The sequence below is a fragment of the Salmo salar genome, chromosome ssa16 (genome assembly GCF_905237065.1).
Source record: "Salmo salar chromosome ssa16, Ssal_v3.1, whole genome shotgun sequence".
Taxonomy (NCBI): domain Eukaryota; kingdom Metazoa; phylum Chordata; class Actinopteri; order Salmoniformes; family Salmonidae; genus Salmo; species Salmo salar.
The window spans coordinates 59,956,886-59,971,409 of NC_059457.1; the positions used below are offsets into that span (position 1 = coordinate 59,956,886).

Here is a 14,524-nt window from a genome sequence, read left to right on the forward strand (position 1 = left end):
CCCTCTCTCTCTCCCCCGTCTCCCCTCTCTCTCCCCTCTCTCTCCCCGTCTCCCCTCTCTCTCCCCTCTCTCCCTCTCTCTCCCCCGTCTCCCCTCTCTCTCCCCTCTCTCCCTCTCTCTCCCCGTCTCCCCCTCTCTCTCCCCCGTCTCCCCTCTCTCTCCCCCGTCTCCCCTCTCTCTCCCCCGTCTCCCCTCTCCCCTCTCTCTCCCCCGTCTCCCCTCTCTCTCCCCCGTCTCCCCTCTCCCCTCTCTCTCCCCCGTCTCCCCTCTTCCCCCAGGGCTCCGTATGGTAAGGCAGTAGACATGTGGTCAGTAGGCTGCATTCTGGGGGAGCTGAGTGATGGCCAGCCGTTGTTCCCAGGAGAGAGTGAGATAGATCAGCTCTTCACCATCCAGAAAGTCCTGGGACCACTGCCTACTGAACAGATGAAACTCTTCTACAATAACCCTCGATTCCACGGGCTACGGGTAGGACAGGCTGGAAACTGTTTCTGCTCTCAGTACTCTCTCTATCTGTCCACCTCTCTTCCCCTCACTCCCCCTCACACGCTCTCTTACGCTGCTCTTCTTCCTGTTCTCTCCATCTCTATCTCTGGTCTTATTTCAGTATTCTCTCTCTCTCTCTATCTCTCTATCTCTGGTCTTATTTCAGTATTCTCTCTCTCTCTATCTCTCTATCTCTGGTCTTATTTCAGTATTCTCTCTCTCTCTCTATCTCTCTATCTCTGGTCTTATTTCAGTATTCTCTCCAACTTTCCATTTCTCTATCTCTGGTCTTATTTCAGTATTCTCTCTCTCTCTATCTCTCTATCTCTGGTCTTATTTCAGTATTCTCTCTCTCTCTATCTCTCTATCTCTGGTCTTATTTCAGTATTCTCTCTCTCTCTCTATCTCTCTATCTCTGGTCTTATTTCAGTATTCTCTCTCTCTATCTCTCTATCTCTGGTCTTATTTCAGTATTCTCTCTCTCTCTCTATCTCTCTATCTCTGGTCTTATTTCAGTATTCTCTCTCTCCATCTCTATCTCTGGTATTATTTCAGTATTCTCTCTCTCTCTCTCTATCTCTGGTCTTATTTCAGTATTCTCTCTCTCTCTCTCTCTCTCTCTCTCTCTATCTCTGGTCTTATTTCAGTATTCTCTCCATCTCTCTATCTCTGGTCTTATTTCAGTATTCTCTCTCTCTCTCTCTCTCTCTCTCTCTCTCTCTCTCTATCTCTGGTCTTATTTCAGTATTCTCTCTCTCTCTCTCTCTCTCTCTATCTCTCTATCTCTCTGGTCTTATTTCAGTATTCTCTCTCCATCTCTCTATCTCTCTGGTCTTATTTCAGTATTCTCTCTCCATCTATCTATCTCTGGTCTTATTTCAGTATTCTCTCTCTCTCTATCTCTGGTCTTATTTCAGTATTCTCTCTCTCCATCTCTTTTTCCGTCTTCTCCCTCTCTCTCTTGCTAGCTGTGGCATGACTGATTGGATCACAGTGACACATAATTTATCTCCATTCTGCTGTGAGGAGAGGTTCAGATCATTACTGACTTGCTGGCTGGCTGGCTGACTGGCTTGTGTTACTGACTGGTGTTTCTGGCTGGTGTTACCGACTGGCTGACGTTACTGACTGGTTGACTGGCTGGCTGGCTGGCTGGTTGACTGACTGGCTGGTTGACTGACTGGCTGGTTGACTGACTGGCTGGTTGACGGGCTGGCTGGCTGACTGACTGACTGGCTGGTTGACGGGCTGGCTGGTTGACTGACTGGCTGGTTGACTGACTGGCTGGTTGACTGACTGGCTGGTGGCTGGCTGGCTGACTGACTGACTGGCTGGTTGACGGGCTGGCTGGCTGACTGACTGACTGGCTGGTTGACTAGGTGACTGACTGGCTGGTTGACTGACTGGCTGGTTGACTAGGTGACTGACTGGCTGGTTGACGGGCTGGCTGACTGGCTGGTTGACGGGCTGGCTGGCTGACTGACTGACTGACCGACTGGCTGGCTGGCTGGCTGACTGACTGGCTGGTTGATGGGCTGGCTGACTGGCTGGTTGACGGGCTGGCTGGCTGGCTGACTGGCTGGCTGGCTGGCTGACTGGCTGGTTGACGGGCTGGCTGGCTGACTGACTGACTGACTGGCTGGTTGACGGGCTGGCTGGCTGGCTGGTTTACTGACTGGCTGGTTGACTGACTGGCTGGTTGACTGACTGGCTGGTTGACGGGCTGGCTGGCTGACTGACTGACCGGCTGGTTGACGGGCTGGCTGGCTGACTGACTGACTGACTGGCTGGTTGACTAGGTGACTGACTGGCTGGTTGACTGACTGGCTGGTTGACTAGGTGACTGACTGGCTGGTTGACGGGCTGGCTGACTGGCTGGTTGACAGGCTGGCTGGCTGACTGACTGGCTGGCTGGCTGGCTGACTGGCTGGTTGACGGGCTGGCTGGCTGGCTGACTGGCTGGTTGACGGGCTGGCTGGCTGACTGGCTGGCTGGCTGACTGACTGGCTGACTGGCTGGTTGACGGGCTGGCTGGCTGGCTGGCTGGTTGACTCACTGACTCGCTGGTTGACTAGGTGACTGACTGACTGGCTGACTGACTGGCTGGTTGACGGGCCGGCTGACTGGCTGACTGACTGGCTGGTTGACGGGCCGGCTGACTGGCTGACTGACTGTCTGGTTGACTCACTGACTCGCTGGTTGACTAGGTGACTGACTGACTGGCTGACTGACGGGCTGGTTGACTGACTGGCTGACTGGCTGGATGACTCGCTGGCTGGCTGACTGACTGACTGGCTGGTTGACTGGCTGGCTGACTGGCTGGCTGGCTGACGGGCTGGTTGACTGACTGGTTGACTGGCTGGCTGACTGGCTGGCTGGCTGACTGACTGGCTGGCTGACTGACTGGCTGGCTGACTGGCTGGTTGACGGGCCGGCTGGCTGGCTGACTGACTGGCTGGTTGACGGGCTGACTGACTCGCTGGTTGACGGGCTGGCTGACTGACTGACTGGCTGACTGGCTGCTGCTGCTGGTGGTAGAGGCATGACATGCAAACCATGCTATTTGTTGTGTGCGTTTCAGTTCCCAGCTGTGAACCACCCCACCACCCTGGAGAGGAAGTACCTGGGGTTCATCAGTGGAGCCCTGCTGGACCTCATGAAGGTAAGGTCAGAGGTCAGGAGTTAAAGGTCAGGGATGCTACTGGGGTTAGGTTTAGGGTTATGCTGATTCACACAGAAAAGTAGGGTATGACTCTCCATTCCATTAAAACACATGCCTCTAATGGATCTGTAATGTCATGTATCTATAATGTCATGTATCTGTAATGTCAGGTATCTGTAATGTCAGGTATCTGTAATGTCAGGTATCTGTATTCTAATGTATCTGTAATGTGATGTCAGGTATCTGTATTCTAATGTATCTGTAATGTGATGTTATGTATCTGTAATGTCAGGTATCTGTAATGTCAGGTATCTGTAATGTCATGTATCTGTATTCTAATGGATCTGTAATGTCAGGTATCTGTAATGTCAGGTATCTGTAATGTCATGTATCTGTAATGTCAGGTATCTGTATTGTAATGTATCTGTAATGTCAGGTATCTGTAATGTCATGTATCTGTATTCTAATGGATCTGTAATGTCAGGTATCTGTAATGTCATGTATCTGTATTCTAATGTATCTGTAATGTCAGGTATCTGTAATGTCAGGTATCTGTATTCTAATGTATCTGTAATGTCAGGTATCTGTAATGTCAGGTATCTGTAATGTCAGGTATCTGTAATGTCAGGTATCTGTAATGTCAGGTATCTGTAATGTCAGGTATCTGTATTCTAATGTCATGTATCTGTAATGTCAGGTATCTGTAATGTCAGGTATCTGTAATGTTACGTATCTGTAATGTCATGTATCTGTAATGTCAGGTATCTGTAATGTCATGTATCTGTATTCTAATGTATCTGTAATGTCGGGTATCTGTAATGTCAGGTATCTGTAATGTCATGTATCTGTATTCTAATGTATCTGTAATGTCAGGTATCTGTAATGTCAGGTATCTGTAATGTCATGTATCTGTATTCTAATGGATCTGTAATGTCAGGTATCTGTAATGTCAGGTATCTGTAATGTCATGTATCTGTAATGTCAGGTATCTGTATTGTAATGTATCTGTAATGTCAGGTATCTGTAATGTCATGTATCTGTATTCTAATGGATCTGTAATGTCAGGTATCTGTATTCTAATGTATCTGTAATGTCAGGTATCTGTAATGTCAGGTATCTGTAATGTCAGGTATCTGTATTCTAATGTATCTGTAATGTCAGGTATCTGTAATGTCAGGTATCTGTAATGTCAGGTATCTGTAATGTCAGGTATCTGTAATGTCATGTATCTGTATTCTAATGTCATGTATCTGTAATGTCAGGTATCTGTAATGTCAGGTATCTGTAATGTCAGGTATCTGTAATGTTACGTATCTGTAATGTCATGTATCTGTAATGTCAGGTATCTGTAATGTCATGTATCTGTATTCTAATGTATCTGTAATGTCGGGTATCTGTATTCTAATGTATCTGTAATGTCAGGTATCTGTAATGTCAGGTATCTGTATTGTAATGTATCTGTAATGTCAGGTATCTGTATTCTAATGTATCTGTAATGTCAGGTATCTGTAATGTCAGGTATCTGTAATGTCAGGTATCTGTAATGTCAGGTATCTGTAATGTCAGGTATCTGTAATGTTACGTATCTGTAATGTCAGGTATCTGTAATGTCAGGTATCTGTAATGTTATGTATCTGTAATGTCAGGTATCTGTAATGTCAGGTATCTGTAATGTTATGTATCTGTAATGTCAGGTATCTGTAATGTCATGTATCTGTAATGTCAGGTATCTGTATTCTAATGTATCTGTTATGTCAGGTATCTGTAATGTCAGGTATCTGTATTCTAATGTATCTGTAATGTAATCTATCTGTAATGTCAGGTATCTGTAATGTCATGTATCTGTAATGTCATGTATCTGTAATGTCAGTTATCTGTAATGTCAGGTATCTGTAATGTCAGGTATCTGTAATGTCAGGTATCTGTATTCTAATGTATCTGTAATGTCAGGTATCTGTAATGTCAGGTATCTGTAATGTCAGGTATCTGTAATGTCAGGTATCTGTAATGTCAGGTATCTGTATTCTAATGTATCTGTAATGTCAGGTATCTGTAATGTCAGGTATCTGTATTCTAATGTATCTGTAATGTCATGTATCTGTAATGTCAGGTATCTGTAATGTATCTGTACACACAGTCACTCAGGAAAGCAAAGACCAGCTTTTTCAAACAGAAATTTGCAGCCTGTAGCTCTAACTCCAAAAAGTTTTGGGACACTGTGAAGTCCATGGAGAAAAAGAGCACCTCCTCACAGCTGCCCACTGCACTGAGGTTAGGTAACACTATCACCACCGATAAATCCACAATAATCGAGAATTTCAATAAGCATTTCTCTACGGCTGTCCATGCTTTCCTCCTGGCTACCCCAACCCCGGCCAACAGCTCCGCCCCCCCCACAGCTACTTGCCCGAGCCCCTCCCGCTTCTCCTTCACCCAAATCCAGATAGCAGATGTTCTGTAAGAGCTGCAAAACCTGGACCCGTACAAATCAGCTGGGCTAGACAATCTGGACCCTCTCTTTCTAAAATGATCCGCCGCCATTGTTGCAACCCCTATTACCAGTCTGTTCAACCTCTCTTTCGTATCGTCTGAGATCCCTAAAGATTGGAAAGCTGCCGCGGTCATCCCCCTCTTCAAAGGGGGAGACACTCTAGACCCAAACTGTTATAGACCTATATCCATCCTGCCCTGCCTTTCTAAAGTCTTCGAAAGCCAAGTTAACAAACAGATCACTGACCATTTCGAATCCCACCGTACCTTCTCCGCTGTGCAATCCGGTTTTTGAGCTGGTCACGGGTGCACCTCAGCCACGCTCAAGGTCCTAAACTATATCATAACCGCCATCGATAAAAGACAGTACTGTGCAGCCGTAGTCATTGACCTGGCCAAGGCTTTCGACTCTGTCAATCACCGTATTCTTATCGGCAGACTCGACAGCCTTGGTTTCTCAAATGACTGCCTCGCCTGGTTCACCAACTACTTCTTAGACAGAGTTCAGTGTGTCAAATCGGAGGGCCTGTTGTCCGGACCTCTGGCAGTCTCTATGGGGGTGCCACAGGGTTCAAATCTCGGGCCGACTCTCTTCTCTGTATATGTCAATGATGTCGCTCTTGCTGCGGGTGATTCTCTGATCCACCCCTACACAGACGACACCATTCTGTATACATCTGGCCCTTCTTTGGACACTGAATTAACCTCCAAACGTGCTTCAATGCCAAACAACACTCCTTCCGTGGCCTCCAACGGCTCTTAAATGCTAGTAAAACCAAATGCATGCTTTTCAACCGATTGCTGCCCGCCCGACTAGCATCACTACTCTGGACGATTCTGACTTAGAATATGTGGACAACTACAAATACCTAGGTGTCTGGCTAGACTGTAAACTCTCCTTCCAGACTCATATTAAACATCTCCAATCCAATATTAAATCTAGAATCAGCTTCCTATTTTGCAACAAAGCCCACTTCACTCATGCTGCCAAACATACCCTCGTAACACTGACTATCCTACCGATCCTCGACTTCGGCGATGTCATTTACAAAATAGCATCCAATACTCTACTCAGCAAACTGGATGCAGTCTATCACAGTGCCATCCGTTTTGTCACCAAAGCCCCTTATACCACCCACCACTGCGACCTGTATGCTCTCGTCGGCTGGCCCTCACTACATATTCGTCGCCAGACCCACTGGCTCCAGGTCATCTATAAGTCTTTGCTAAGTAAAGCTCCTTCTTATCTCAGCTCACTGGTCACCATAGCAGCACCCACCCGTAGCACGCGCTCCAGCAGGTATATCTCACTGGTCATTCCCAAAGCCAACACCTATATGGCTGCCTTTCCTTCCAGTTCTCTGCTGCCATTGACTGGAACGAATTGCAAAAATCGCTGAAGCTGGAGACTTATATTTCCCTCACTAACTTTAAGCATCAGCTATCTGAGCAGCTAACCGATCGCTGCAGCTGTACACAGCCCATCTGTAAATAGCCCACCCAATCTACCTACCTCATCCCCATATTGTTTTTATTTACTTTTATGCTCTTTTGCACACCAGTATTTTTACTTGCACATCACCATCTGCTCATCTATCACTCCAGTGTTAATTTGCTAAATTGTAATTACTTCGCTACTATGGCCTATTTATTGCCTTACCTCCTCATGCCATTTGCACACACTGTATATAGACTTTCTTTTTTTTTCTATTGTGTCATTGACTGTACGCTTGTTTATTCCATGTGTAACTCTGTGTTGTTGTTTGTGTCGCACTGCTTTGCTTTGTCTTGGCCAGGTCACAGTTGTAAATGAGAACTTGTTCTCAACTAGCCTACCTGGTTAAATTAAGGTGAAATAAATAAATAAATAAATAATGGGCAGATTCGATGATGCTGAGGCAAGGGCCCATCACGCCATCAGGTGAATGCAGGGAGTGAGAAGCACCCTTCTCAAATCAAACCGTAATCTGTGCTGCTCATTTTGTCAACAAGGCAGCATGGTGCATTGTCCAGAAACATCTATTTTCCATTAAATTAATGTTTGAATTATAATAATTGTCATTTGGAAGGCAGATAGTGTTTATCAAAAATGACTGGATCGAATTTTGATTAAAAAAAAAAAAAAAATCACCTTTATTTGACCAGGTGGGCCGGTTGAGAGCAAGTTCTCATTTACAGCTGCGACCTGGCCAAGATAAAGCACAGCAGAGTCTTATACCTCTCTCACTAACTAAGCATCAGCTGTCAGAGCAGCTTACCGATCATTGCACCTGTACACAGCCCATCTGTAAACAGCCCACCCTACTACCTCATCCCCATACTGTTATTTTTTTTCTCCTTTGCCCTCCAGTATCTCTACTTGCACATTCATCTTCTGCACATCTATCTCTCCAGTGTTTAATTGCTAAATTGTAATTATTTTTCCACTATGGCCTATTTATTGCCCTACCTCCCTAATCTTACTACATTTGCACACACTGTATATAGATTATTCTATTGTGTTATTGACTGTATGTTTGTTTACTCCATGTGTAACTCTGTGTTGTTTGTGTCGCACTGCTTTGCTTTATCTTGGCCAGGTCGCAGTTGTAAATGAGAACTTGTTCTCAACTGGCCTACCTGGTAAAATCAAGGTGAAATAAAAAATTCTGAGAATCCAGATGGCTGGACCGATTGACGGTATATCCCGAGAGAGCCATGTTTCCGTGAAACAGAATATGTTACAATCCCTGGTGTCTCTCTGGAAAGAAATCCTTTCCCTGATCTTGTCAACCTTGTCATCCAGAGACTGAACATTAGTGAGTAATATACTCGGAAGCGGTGGGTGGTGTGCGCGCCTCCTGAGTCAGACTAGAAGTCCACTCTGAGTACCTTTTCTCCACTGGTGATGTTTTGTGTCAACCTCTGGAATCAGTTAAATTGCCCTGGGGGGTACGAACAAAAGATCCAATTCGGGAAAGTCATATTCCTGGTCGTAATGCTGGTGAGTTATCGCTGCTGTGATATCCAAAAGTTCTTCCCTGCTGTATGTAATAATCAAAACATTTTCTGGCCTAATAATGTAAGAAATAACACAAACAAAATACTGCAAAGTTGCGTAGGGGCTAGAAGCACGGCTGCCCTCTCTATCGGTGCCAAGACTAGATAACAATTTTTTTTTAGGTATATTTAATGTGAAGTAATGTATATCTAATGTAATATAATGTGTATATATAATGTATTTGTTATGTAATGCATCTGTAATATCATGCATCTGCTATGTATCTGTAATGTAATGTATCTGTGATGTAATGCAATGTATCTATAATGTAATGTAATATAATGTATATCTAATGTATATGTAATGTAGTGTATCTGTAATGTAATGTCTTGAATGTATCTGTAATGTATATGTAATGTAGTGTATCTGTAATGTATATCTAATGTATCTGTAATGTATATCTAATGTATCTGTAATGTATATGTAATGTAGTGTATCTGTAATGTATATCTAATGTATCTGTAATGTATATGTAATGTAAGGTATATGTAATGTAATGTAATATAATGTATATCTAATGTATCTGTAATGTATATGTAATGTAGTGTATCTGTAATGTATATCTAATGTATCTGTAATGTATATGTAATGTAAGGTATATGTAATGTATCTGTAATGTAAGATATGTAATGTATATGTAATGTAGTGTATCTGTAATGTAATGTCTTGAATGTATCTGTAATGTATATGTAATGTAAGGTATATGTAATGTATCTGTAATGTAAGATATGTAATGTATATGTAATGTAATGTATATGTAATGTATATGTAATGTAATGTATCTGTAATGTATATGTAATGTAATGTATCTGTAATGTATCTGTAATGTAATGTATCTGTAATGTATCTGTAATGTATATGTAATGTAAGGTATATGTAATGTATCTGTAATGTAAGATATGTAATGTAAGGTATCTGTAATGTATTGTATATGTAATGTATCTGTAATGTAAGGTATCTGTAATGTATTGTATATGTAATGTATCTGTAATGTAAGATATGTAATGTAAGGTATCTGTAATGTATCTGTAATGTAAGATATGTAATGTAAGGTATCTGTAATGTATTGTATATGTAATGTAACTGTAATGTAAGATATGTAATGTACAGCCTTCCCTGTAGCTCAGTTGGTAGAGCATGGTGTTTGCAACGCCAGGGTTGTGGGTTCGATTCCCACGGGGGGCCAGCAAAAAAATAAATGTATGAAATTGTATGAAATGTATGCATTCACTACTGTAAGTCGCTCTGGATAAGAGCGTCTGCTAAATGACTAAAATGTAAATGTAAAAAATGTAAGGTATATGTAAGGTATCTGTAATGTATATGTAATGTAAGGTATATGTAATGTATCTGTAATGTAAACACCACTATTTCCAAGGAGCTTTTTGGGCAAAACATCTCTCCTTAGTGACTCACATAGCCAGCTCAATTAAAACCAATGAAGTTGGAGATTTTCATTTCCCTGAATATTAATATAGAGTGTGAAGCTGGTCTATTCCAGTCTGATGTTGATGATTATCATGATGACTCACTGCATACTAGTGAGGACTGGGAGTGGAGCTTGTTGAAGACATGTTGACACTGTGTGTGTGGGTGTGTGTGTGCGCAGAACCTGCTGTTGTTGAGTCCTACAGAGCGGTTTCTAACGGAGCAGAGTTTGGACCACCATGCCTTCCAGACACCGCGACCAGTGGAGCGACCTGGACCTCCTACACCCACACCAGTCCGCTCCTCTAAGAGGAAGCCTCATCACACGGACAACAGCGCCCCCACCAGGTAGCCAACAGTATTACACCAGGCAGGGAGGAACAGGAACAGTATAGTGTAAACTACTCTGCTGTTCTCACTATGTTGGGAACATTTACTACTCTGCCGTTCTCACTATGTTGGGAACATTTACTACTCTGCTGTTCTCACTATGTTGGGAACATTTACTACTCTGCTGTTCTCACTATGTTGGGAACATTTACTACTCTGCTGTTCTCACTATGTTGGGAACATTTACTACTCTGCTGTTCTCACTATGTTGGGAACATTTACTACTCTGCCGTTCTCACTATGTTGGGAACATTTACTACTCTGCCGTTCTCAATATGTTGGGAACATTTACTACTCTGCCGTTCTCACTATGTTGGGAACATTTACTACTCTGCCATTCTCAATATGTTGGGAACATTTACTACTCTGCTGTTCTCAATATGTTGGGAACATTTACTACTCTGCTGTTCTCACTATGTTGGGAACATTTACTACTCTGCCGTTCTCAATATGTTGGGAACATTTACTACTCTGCCGTTCTCAATATGTTGGGAACATTTACTACTCTGCTGTTCTCACTATGTTGGGAACATATTCAATGATTTGTCATATCTAGCTGAATAGAAGGAAACAAATATGAATATGAAAGCCCTCTCTCTCTTTCTCTCCTGGTCAGGAGTCATGGTGTTAAGGGTTCAGACCACCACCGCTCAGCTAGTAGAGACTGTTCCAGCCTGCCCCGTCATGAAGACCTCCAACCTAGCAATCACCCTAGCAACGACAGCTTCCTGAATGGCAACAGCCTGAGCCCCACCCTCCGCCCCAAGACCTATGCCACACCCCCCCAGCTCCTGAATCGCTCAGCCTCCTGCTCCAAGGACCTAGCCAACAACAACCTGCCCCACCTCCTCAGCCCCAAAGAGACCAAGAACAAAGACTTTGACTTCACCTCCGGAGCCAAGGCCTCAGATGGGCCGGGAGCCAAGTACCTCAAGTCCAACAGCCGCTCTCAGCAGAACCGCCATAGCTTCGTAGAGGGAAAGACCAGCACCCTGATGTCTGGAGACAAACACAGAGCCAGAGACCGAGACCGCCACAGCTACATGGGGGAGCATGGGTCCTCTAAGTCTACAGGAGGGTTAGGGTTAGCAGGAGGCTCCTATATAAACCTGTCTAAGAGCCACGGGGCCCTCAACGACGCCAAGTCAGTAGGGAACCTTAGCGACCCACGTTTCCATGGTGACGAACTTCCATCACGCTACTTCCCTACTTCCTGTCTGGACCTCAATGCTCCTGGCAGCCCGGCGACCGGTCATCATCGTCACAGCCCTGCAGGCCGGCGCTCGGAGAGAGAGAGCAATACGCTAGACTCCTCCTCCCGACGCACCTCCTCACGACACAAGAGCTCTGAGGAGGCCAAGTCCCCAGAGGGAGGAGACCCGGGAGGAGGAGGAGGAGGTGGAAGCCATGGTCACTCCCTGTCCGCCCCTCATGAGGCCTTCCCCTACGGCCTGGGCTACACATCCCCCTTCTCCTCCCAGCATAGACCTCACCGCCACTCCATGTACGTGCGGCGGGAGCGTCAGAGGACCCACGGGGGGGGCAGTGAGGGGGGGCTGGCGGTGGGACAGGGGATGTCCACCAGAGCCTCCAGCCTCCAGCTCCTCTCTCCCCAGCTGCAGCACCGCACCCTGCCCAGGCACTCTGAAGGATCTTCTACAGAGGACATTACCAGGGTCAGTCCAGTACTCAACACCTAGCTACACCCAACACTAACTACAACAGTCACCTAACCCTTACCCTGCCACAACACACTGGGGGGTCCAGCAAGGAGGATGACATCACCAGGGTCAGTCCAATACCAAACACCCAAACACACTACCAGACCCCTACATAGCACTGTGGCTTGTTGGTGTTCCTGTTGCAGTGTTGTCTAAGCTGATATTGTACATTTAAGTGAAATATCAGCTTTTGTCTGAAGCCGAAAAAGACAGGAAATTCAAAAGCTCATTTGACCTATGCACTGACAAGGCTTTTCAGCACAACCCCCTAGAGTCATTTCACGTACCGGTGGGTCAATCTAAGTTACATCGCAAAAAAATCCCTAGAAAAATCTGTCAGTTTAAGTAAGAGATATCTGTTTAGCATTGGATGCGTTTCAATCCATCGCATCCGCCGATGTCGCAGTTCCGCATCTGCGGTGAAAGGTGGCAGAGTTAGAGCAGTGTTTGTCAGACCACGAGACATCCCGAAAATCGGTCTTTTCACGAAAACGTCTCTAGCGTCCGAACGGTTTGCCCTACAAACTATTGACCACTATATGGAAAGGGGAGACTCTCACGAACACGACGCCGTTTCCTGTTTTGCTCTATGACCTGAAGGTAACCGACCGACTGGTTTAAAAAAAGGAATGGAAGAATAAAGACCTTAAATATGTGTTCAAAAAAATACAGTTTTTTTTATATCTCCTAGATTTATGACAGACACTTCAGAACCTTGTTTCTTATGATTCTAAAGAAATATTCAGCTTGACTTCTGCTAGAGTCCTGTGGATTTACTGATCTACTGGACTTCAACAACAGATGTCCTCACATTGGATGGGTTGGTTAGGATGCAAACCTTCTCTCAAACAGCCTAATACATACTCTTAGAGTAGGTTCACCCCATTAATGTACTTGGTAATGTAAATGTGTTTTTTCACGTAAGACTTCATCCCATTCCACTCATTGAAAAATGATGGGGAGGTTTTCCCGGACACAGATTGAGCCTAGTCCTGGACTAAAAGCAAGATCAATGGAAAAGGACTAGGGTTTAATCTGTGTCCTCGAAACCTCTCCTTAACCTTACATTTGACCTAGCATAATACATAAGCCAGATGGAAAATGAACAAGATAGTTGGCAGCTTTTGAACATATTTTGAATCTATACATGGTTTATGTTCCTGTTATAAACAATGGAGTTATGATGGGGTAAGCCAATCACACTATTCTCTTGAGACATTTAGAAGTTATAATATTTTAAAGCAGAGGTAGAAGCACAGGTTCAAAAGTGGTCTGGCAAAATTTGTACTTGTCTTTTCTGGGGCCTGGAGTTTTTCCTCATCTCATGACCAGGTCAGGTAAAACTCTGGGTCCTATTTGTAGGCTATGACAGGGTCCCAGAAAATGGCCCAAACAGAATTTCTACTGGCCTGGACATGGTGTAGTTTTTAATGCGGGGTCTTGCAGGGCCTATAGGTTACCATGCTTCCTCTCTACAGGGCCTATAGGTAACCATGCTTCCTATAGGTTACCATGCTTCCTCTCTACAGGGCCTATAGGTTACCATGCTTCCTCTCTACAGGGCCTATAGGTTACCATGCTTCCTATAGGTTACCATGCTTCCTCTCTACAGGGCCTATAGGTTACCATGCTTCCTCTCTACAGGGCCTATAGGTTACCATGCTTCCTCTCTACAGGGCCTATAGGTTACCATGCTTCCTATAGGTTACCATGCTTCCTATAGGTTACCATGCTTCCTCTCTACAGGGCCTATACGTTACCACGCTTCCTATAGGTTACCATGCTTCCTATAGGTTACCATGCTTCCTCTCTACAGGACCTATAGGTTACCATGCTTCCTATAGGTTACCATGCTTCCTCTCTACAGGGCCTATAGGTTACCATGCTTCCTCTCTACAGGACCTATAGGTTACCATGCTTCCTCTCTACAGGGCCTATAGGTTACCATGCTTCCTCTCTACAGGGCCTATAGGTTACCATGCTTCCTATAGGTTAACATGCTTCCTCTCTACAGGGCCTATAGGTTACCATGCTTCCTCTCTACAGGACCTATAGGTTACCATGCTTCCTCTCTACAGGGCCTATAGGTTACCATGCTTCCTATAGGTTACCATGCTTCCTCTCTACAGGGCCTATAGGTTACCTTGCTTCCTATAGGTTACCATGCTTCCTCTCTGCAGGGCCTATAGGTTACCATGCTTCCTCTCTACAGGGCCTATAGGTTACCATGCTTCCTCTCTACAGGGCCTATAGGTTACCATGCTTCCTCTCTACAGGGCCTATAGGTTACCATGCTTCCTCTCTACA

General features: G+C 44.8%; 1 protein-coding gene across 5 annotated transcripts in view; it reads left to right on the forward strand.

The window, feature by feature from the left end:
- The window catches only part of LOC106573992 (cyclin-dependent kinase-like 5), a 101,472-nt gene that overhangs the window by 36,397 nt on the left and 50,551 nt on the right, over positions 1–14,524 (forward strand). For all 5 annotated transcript variants that reach the window (XR_006759793.1, XM_045697535.1, XM_045697536.1 and 2 more), the window contains exons 9-12: positions 279–468; positions 3,068–3,148; positions 10,288–10,454; positions 11,113–12,172. Coding sequence is in view for 4 of the 5 variants with exons in the window: in XM_045697535.1 (XP_045553491.1) it covers positions 279–468; positions 3,068–3,148; positions 10,288–10,454; positions 11,113–12,172 (1,498 nt within the window). In the remaining variant the exon portion in view is untranslated. The remainder of the gene's footprint in view (positions 1–278; positions 469–3,067; positions 3,149–10,287; positions 10,455–11,112; positions 12,173–14,524) is intronic.